Source organism: Lolium perenne, chromosome 2 (genome assembly GCF_019359855.2).
Source record: "Lolium perenne isolate Kyuss_39 chromosome 2, Kyuss_2.0, whole genome shotgun sequence".
In the NCBI taxonomy this organism is placed as follows: Eukaryota; Viridiplantae; Streptophyta; class Magnoliopsida; order Poales; family Poaceae; genus Lolium; species Lolium perenne.
Window position 1 is genome coordinate 267,929,874 of NC_067245.2, and position 8,427 is coordinate 267,938,300.

General features: G+C 45.2%; 1 protein-coding gene across 2 annotated transcripts; it reads right to left on the bottom strand.

Annotated features, from left to right (window-relative positions):
* Positions 1-3,219: 3,219 nt before the first annotated feature.
* On the bottom strand, positions 3,220-8,178 carry LOC127335982 (anthocyanin regulatory R-S protein). 2 transcript variants are annotated; one of them, XM_071826663.1, is made up of 10 exons: positions 8,021-8,178; positions 7,560-7,719; positions 7,161-7,418; positions 6,962-7,058; positions 6,776-6,790; positions 6,605-6,661; positions 4,504-4,882; positions 4,229-4,413; positions 3,745-4,134; positions 3,220-3,618 (listed from the first exon to the last, which is right to left on the bottom strand). In XM_071826663.1, the coding sequence occupies exons 2-10, from the start codon at positions 7,703-7,705 to the stop codon at positions 3,547-3,549; spliced, it is 1,599 nt and encodes a 532-aa protein (XP_071682764.1). In that variant the 5' UTR covers positions 7,706-7,719; positions 8,021-8,178; the 3' UTR covers positions 3,220-3,546. The 2 variants fall into 2 exon arrangements, with proteins under 2 accessions (XP_071682764.1, XP_071682763.1); XM_071826662.1 differs by having other exon boundaries at positions 4,229-4,882.
* Positions 8,179-8,427: the final 249 nt, after the last annotated feature.

The window sequence follows — 8,427 nt, forward strand, 5'->3', positions numbered from 1 at the left end:
TTGACTGAGCCCTCGAGATGGTAGAATGGAATTGAAACCATAGCCGAAGGCCCAAGCGAGTCCACCTCCACATGCACCATCGTCAGGGGAGGAGCCGACTCGCCAAACAATCCATGCATCTTGGGCTTGATCAACATCACCGAAGTATCTCACTCTCAAAGGCAGCTGACACATGAGCCTGCTGCAACAGGCAGGGAATGGCACGGGGCGAGAAATTGCCATAAAGACCTTCTTCCCAACTTCAACTGAACCCAACGGAGCTCGGTAGAAGGAGATGCCTCATGCTCACAGGAACGTGCCAATGGCAGTCCCCACACTTACGAAAAAACTCTCGACCCGCATGAGGCAGCCGTGAAGCTTGGAGCGAAGCAACATGGCCTGCTCGGCAAGGTGGGCCGCACATCTGTCGTGGCAAAGGGCTCTAGCTGTAGTTGTGGTTGGGGAGGGTGTCGCTGCAAGGGATGAGGATGAAAAGCACCGAGCAGATGCTCAGTGTGGCGAACTCTAACCAGAGGTGGGCGAGTAGTAGTTCTCTTCGTGTAGCACTTCGCTTTGTGTAGCGGAACTGTACAATGGTTGGGTTCAGATGAACCCAACGAATTTCACCGAACCTTCACTAATTAGTCTATCACTTGGTTCATTTGTGGAAGATACAACATAACTAGTGGAGATGAACCCAATGATTTTCTCCTGTAGCTTTTTGTAGCCAAAATGGAAACAATTGTTGAACCTAGGAGGCTCACAACAAATTGAAGCCTAGTGCTCGGCTCCATGGCAACTGTGGCATCTCCCGTTGAGCCAAGTAGGAGGCGAAGGATGTGTCTTCAACATTAGTCGGGCGAAGGCCATCCGGCGCAAGCTGCGCCCAAGCTTGGAAAACACCCAAGGTGCCTACTCATGCCCCGCACCGCTTGCCACGACGTCGAGAACCTTAGGAAACGCCTCCTGAGAGTTAGGCACTAGCTGCTCCACGGAGACCGCCTCGAGGATGAGCTTTTTGATAGTATGTGTGTTGTGTGCATGATCTTCGATTGATGAGGTGTGCTGGGTTTGTGAACTTGAACCTGCACGGAGCAGCTCCAAGGACATTGCAAGCTGGATGGAGAAGCCATCGGTGAGGGGAGCGGAGGCAGCGGTCAGTAGGGCTGGAACAACACCCTTCGAGGAGGAGGGGCAGCATGTACCAGAGCCACAATAGCACAAGACGACGATGGGAGGGTATGCGGATGGTCAAAGGTCCCCCTTGGCTAAGTTTATGTGGGTCGGAGTTAGAGATATCAGGCACTGTGACTCGAACCCAGTAGGGGCTGATGAGTTCCTAGCCATCGCACAAAGTCTCTCGCCCCCCCTTCTTAGATTAGTTTGGTTTACCTTTGCCTCATAATGCTCGTCCCTTTAGAATATTCATAATAGGCTAACTACAGAAGGATCGATTATTGGTAACCGTGCTCATGCATTCTTCGTAATGACGATCCACATGCAAAGCTTGAGGACACTGGTCAGACCGAGGGATGTGGATTTGCTAGACGCGGCGGTGGCCGCGGTTAGAGCGATGCATGCCAGGACGAGGGAATAGACCGCCTTTAGAGATTATTTTACCCTCTGTGGGGCATTCATGTCTTGTGTTGTACTTTGATACCTCTATGTGGATGTGTGAACTCTGGGTTTTTTTTTCGAAATGGTGAACTCTGGGTGATCCTTGGGATCGTTTCTGGTTGTAGCAAACTATGATGCGTTGTGTGTGTCTTTATTAGTTAATAGTAAAACTGAACCACCTAGGACCCTTCACAGTAACTTGAGCACGTCATTTGTTGGATAGCGATTCTGAACGGGCAGGATCATTTCGCCATCTCGCGGCAGCCTGTTCGCTGCTTCAGTTTTCGGTAATAGACGGTCAACGTAACTGGGCATCTTCTCTGGAAATCGATTTGGACGATCAGGCATTAATCGGGCTCACATTCCACCGAATGGGCAGATCATAATTTGGATCATGGCGTTGTCTAGTATTTTTTCTATTTTATATTAGTTGTCGCTGATTTGGATGTATTTTTATGTACAGATACATCCAAATCTACAACAATTAATATAAATGAAGGGAGTAGCTTACATGGATAACCATATTGTGGGTTTTTTCTTATCTACCGCTCAAATTCACACGTTCATACGTGCTTTGCCCCTCCCTGCCACCACCCACCCACCTACCCATATGGTTGTTGCCAAGGGGGATATCCCACATTCCGTAAGTTAACGGGACTGACCCTTAGGTCCAAAGTTGTATGCCAGTGTTGTGGTGCCAATAGATTCACTATGGGTGTGTTTGTTAGCCCGGGTGAATCCAGAATTCCCATCCCATACAAGCTGACCCTAGCTAAGGTGAGCTGAGATTTTCAGCTGTGTTTGGCAGCCTTTATCTGTTGAGATATGATGAGTTGAGATGTTGTTTAGTAGGCTAGATCTGTTTACCCATGCTGACACTCAGAGTTTGTTTGGTAGAATGCATGTGAGTAACATGTGATTACCCTGACTTATGTGAGTAAGATGTGATTACCCTGGCTTGGTGAGATCAGCACACAAACGTTGTCAAATTTCATCCATTACGTCATAAATTCAAAACAGAAGCAAATATGCAGCACGAAAATCTCCAAAATGATATATTACCAAGGCTCACTTCAGTACATAATTCAACATGTCTACAGCAGCAAAAGCTAACATAGAAAATACGTGCAAATATTACCAAGTCTGCATCATATAATATACTAGGCATTACAAAAGATATAGATTTTGATGTTGCATCAACTCACACCATCTCAAACTAGATCCGGATTTTTTGCTATGATACGCTTGAACGAGGCTTCACGAACAGCAGCTTCCATTTTGATGAAATTAAGACCTTTACCCTTATGCTCCGTCAAATAATCCAAAACAGCCAACCGTTCATCCATGTCGAAATTGGTAAGGTCCATAACCGTTTTGCACAAATCAGGGTGTGTTTGAGTATGGCAAGTGTTATTGATAGCACCAGCAACATCACGCAATGCATCAGACATGTTGGTTACCTGAATTGCATCTTCGTCATGTAAAACCCGCTTCCTCTTTTTATTATTTGTTGAGGCAGAAGGTGAAGGAGTAGTTGTGTCAACACCCGTATTTTTAAGTCCAGATGCCTAGTATGTCATACATCGCAATCCCAGGAAGATTGTTTTTGCGAGACATAATAGATTGATATCACAGAACATCATTCATTGCATAACATAATCGTCTTACAACAAAGGATCACATGATCCAGTTTTAATACAACATAGAGGATCTAGAGATCCTATTACAAAATACATAGCGGAAGCGAAGTAGCGGTTGTGGTCCATCTGTTTCACAGGCAACTGTTGACGTCAGGAGTGGTCCTAGTTGAGTCAGGCCTTTGTCCTCACGTTTAAAAGAGATTGTTGATCAGAGTACCGTTGCAAAATCAACGATCACTAGGTTCAATGTCACCACGGATACGATTTTAATGTGTGCATCGCCATGCCGAATGGCAGCAGCTCACCTGTTTCAGCCCTTGCCTATAGCTCGCTGAAGCGCCTCACTAATAATCCCAGGTGGCACGGCGGTACAGCCGGCGTACTGCAAAACAAAATCACCAGAGAATGTTACATTAGTAAATGGATATAGCCACCATGAGCATGAATGGAACGTTGCATGCATTTCTATTGCGAGATCGATCATGGCTGATGTGCGCGCATGCCACACCTGAGCTCGTATCTTCAGAGCAAGAAGGCCACCCGGCGTCGAGGACTGCACGGATAGAATATCCAAGCCGAGGTCCTTCAAGGCATCAAACACTCGTGTCATCAGATTCTCCTTCCATCGGCACTGAACCTCTAGAAGCACCTCCTTGTCCATCATGGTGATGTTGACAATGTTGCCCGGCTTGTTCCCCCTCTCGATATTTCCATCGCCGAGCTCTGACGCCTTCCTCTTGGATCCAACCGAGACCTTCTTCCCGACAACATTGTGTCGCCTGCGGCCTGCTGTATCGGCCTGGCCCGAGGGTGCCCTGCTAGATTCTAGCTCTTCTACCCTTTGCTCAAGCTCTTTGAGATAGGCTATCGTTTCTGCTAGAACGGATGCTTTGTCCACCTGAAATAGTAGTACATATGTTATTATGTGAAAATGTCTTCAACTTCTCATGCAAAACAAAGACATACAAAGAAGAAAATGAGCATGGTCACACCTTGTGAATGGACGGGACCAATGACTTGAGAATGAGGAACATCTCGTTGAGCTTCTCCCGACGCCTTCTCTCCGACATGACATGCCCCTTGACATTACTTTCTTGACCTCTCGCCATGTCGCCACCGCCACCATTCGTCCATGCACCGCCAGCCATAGCTTTCTTTAGCAACTTTTGTGACTCCCCTGCAATCGACATAACCATGTCTTCTGAGGAGTCCGATGACCTCTTCCAGGGCGTAAAACACGATGATCGAGAGGATTCAAATGAGCAACTTCGAGTGAGAACATCATCAGTGATCCGGTCTGCGTCCGACACCGGTTCCGCTTCCAGAGAAGACATGACTTCAAAGGACCCGCCCAGGATCCAGTTATCCTCAAGAGCACGCACGTCCAGCTCCTCGCCAATGTTGTAGAGCTCGTTGATCTCCTTTGTGATCAGCTCTAGGTTGCCATCGGACAAGCATTCGATCTCTCCGGACATCATCCCCTCGACGGCGTTGTGGTCGAGGTCTTCGAACACGATGTTGGCTTCATCGCCGGGTTCGTTTTGTGATGGGCTGGAGCTTGGTTCCTCCGACTCCGAGCATGTAGGAAACTGTATCTCCCAGAAGGATGTGCCTATCCGGTTCACAATGTTTGTGTCCTCCAAAACCTAGCAAAAAAAGATCAATATCACCTTACTACGATAAAATACATGTAGATGGATTCGGTCTTTGATGAGCGTCCAACTAATGGAACAAAAAATAAACACATAATATTCACGCAAAGTACTACAAATGATAGCTTGTTTTATTAACATGGGGCCGAGTTTTTATTTATGGGAGTGACTAATTTCACGTGATGTGATCGAATATCGGCTACAATCTATGTTAGAACTTCTTGCTAGCATGAATCACGAGATAACTCAATAGTTTGGAGTATTTATCTCAGTTGCAACCTAACCGATATGTTATAACTCATAACTAGCACGAATCATATATCATTCCAAGTTTCCAACGTTCTGAGTCATTTTCCTGGTTACAACCTCATGTGTAACTACCCATGTTGCAACTTATTGCAAGCATCGAATCACCTGCAATGCTATGGCCTACGAGCTGATTGAGAATTACGATATTTTACGATCGGCTGAAAATTAGCAAAATCTTCTGTTTATTTACTTTTGCTAGTTCTCCTGAAATTTTGGAATCTCAGTCACCTAGAATCAAAACTACTGCCAGGCCTAAAATTGCACTCTTTGAAAATCCTACGAAGCTTCAAAAGTCATGGTTACGTGTAATTTACTGGATGTGTAAGATGGTTCAACACTCTGTTTTTAGCCCGTTTTGTGCTGGACTGTAGTTTGCACGTTCCGAGGTACCATGTACGGGAAAGTTGTGACTAAGCAATATGAAAGGCGCACACCCCTGGCTGGACTAACAAGTTGCGTGGCTCGTTAAGGCTCGGCTTGTTATGCTTGTGATCTTTAAGACAAAAATTGTAAAAACATCTTAACAAGCTAAAATTATTGTTTAGCTCTGTTATGTGCTAGTGATCGCTCACGAGTTGCTCGCTAAAGATCGTTAAGAAAAAAAGAGGTATGCACATGTATCACTGATGTATCCATGCAGCAACATGGTATATTAGCCAAACATACAAGCTGAGCAGGAGGATTTGGCTAGCAAAGCAAGCTATGCACAAGCAGTTTTGGTATTTCAAGTTGGTAAGTTAGATGAGGTCGTAATTAACTAGCTTAAAGATTTGTTCGGGAAGATCGCCGGCTTGTATGTTTAGCACATTAGTGGTATCAAGCTTTGTTTGGCTCTGTTCATTACTGCAACGAGCAGAGCTAAACGAGTCAAGCAGACTAACCCTTGTTAAGTGCTTTATGTTCAGCCCTACCCCTATCTAGCTCATTCGTTCTTGCGTTGAGATCCATGCGAAAACTTTCTATTTTTTGCATCTCCTAAAAAAGTAAAAGCCTAAAACTTTGCAGCTCGACAAATATATTGGAACTAAGTTTTCTAAAAGTAACTTGGGACCTTTTTTGCACAAAAGATATCTAAAATGAGGAATTTACGGATTAATATTAGTAGTTTATGTTTTATGATATCCAAAAAAAATCCGAATATATGTTCCACCCATTATGCTTCGAATAAAATGTTAACGTGGAAAGTTTCAAGTACTAATTTTCTTTCGCTAGGGAGGAAAAAAAAAGAGAAAGATTGCGCAGGGAAAGCAAAATGGATTGGATGGATAGGGAGTGTGTGCCTAACATGGTGCTTGTAAAATCCACTTGCGTGACACTGACGCACATAATATTTGACGGAAGATATCTATAGCGAAAAGAGAAAAGAACAGGTGAAAATGATATATATGCACACTCCCCCGTACTCACCTGCTCAGCCGTCCCCAGCTCAAGCACACCGCCCATGAATGGGATACAAACAACTGTCTGAAAAAAGTGTCCAAAGACAACCGTGCAGTTGGGGTCAGAAATCTGAACATTAAACAAGTGACATGCAGTGCTAACTATAATAAATGTGATGGAAGCCTGAAGTGCACTTGCCTGAATAGACGCGGTCTGAATTAGCCAGCAGATAGTATTACCATGCACAGAGAGAGGAAATTAATCATGATACATCAGTTAGTATACATAAATATAGTTAGTTCTACAGATTCGCCAGATACTAAAGAGAGACTATTTTTGCTGGATATTGAAGAGATAGAACTGAAGATGCACACACAGACATACCTTAGCTAAGAGCGCGCGTTGGAAGGTTTTGGTGTCTGCGAGCTGAGCGTTGCAGAGCCAAATATGTTGATTGCTCACAAAACTTTTGCCAGGCAACCTGACCGTACGTGTACAGCAGAACACCAAACACTTCAGCCTTGAGTAATCAGTACAGTAGATCTTTATCATGATAAGATGAAAGTCCAGAGTCTAGACGAACCCTTGGCCAGGCCGGAAGGCGTAGGTCATGCAGACCGTGTAGTACCACTCGGCGTCGCCGAGATCCTCCGGTGAGAGCGAGGCGGCGGGACGTTTAGCCCGGTGGTCGCACTCGCCGGAGAGTAGCGACACGTAGAGCTCCCTCAGCTGTTCGCTCCTCTCCAGGACGAGCTGGTCGGCGGCTGTAAGGTCCGTGGAGTTGGTGATCTTCCTAGTCTTTACCTCGCCGTTGTAGAAGCCGTCATTCCACGTCAGGAATCTGTAAAACATACGGAACCGGCCGGAGACGCATGTACGCGCAAGACCAGCTGGATTATATTAGTTGTAAGCGGAAAGGAACCAGCCATCCGGTGTTCGTCTCTAGCTTGAGTGTCAGTAGATTGAGTCAAGTTGATATTACCCTGGGCGGCTTGTTGAGATACACCAGAATATGGCGTAAGTCCAGTCGATGCTCTTCACGGCGGCAGCGAGCTGGTTTCTGAATTGCTTCCCCGGCGACGGCAGCTGGGTGGGTTCTTCCTGACTCGGAGGAGCTGATGGTGCCATTTCTACACTAATTCCTACATATGCATGCAGAATTCACAAGGTGAAGCTAGGGCAAACAAAGGAGCGCGCAAGAAAAATGAATGAAAGGTATGTCCGTGATGTGTAGCAAGAATCATCTTTAGTTAATTTCAGTTCATGCAGTAACCTCTTTAATCAGTTCATGCTAAGAAACCTGTGGAGAGATTTCTCAACGAAGTATAGAGAGAAATTAAGGCAGAAATAGGAGCAAAGAAATTAAGTAAGACACTGCAACTAACTAAGCTGGACAAGAATGGAAGAAAGTGTTCCAACTAATAAAATGGAGTTGAGCTTTACTTGAGCTCCGGAGACCAAGCCGCTGAAAAGTTAGGTGCCAACAACCGTACGTTTCCGCATACTACGCCATTGGCAACCTGTCGTCGGAGAGGAAGATGAAGCTACTATATATGCAAATGTACCAAGAATCCAAGGCATGTTTATATAGACGATCTTGCAGCACAGGAGCAATGGTGACCGCGACGTACAAGTACACAACAAGCAAAGTACTGTAAGCCCAAACACTGTTACACCAACATATATTTAAGGCCGTCGCTTTCGAGTGTGGCATTTTGTGGCTCGGGCTACATGTAGCCCATTTTTTCAAAAATCGAAAATGGCAATTTGTAGTTCCAAAAAATTAGCAACAAAAATTCTATATATAGGTAGACAATAATGTACTCTACGAATGTGAAAAAAAGCAATAC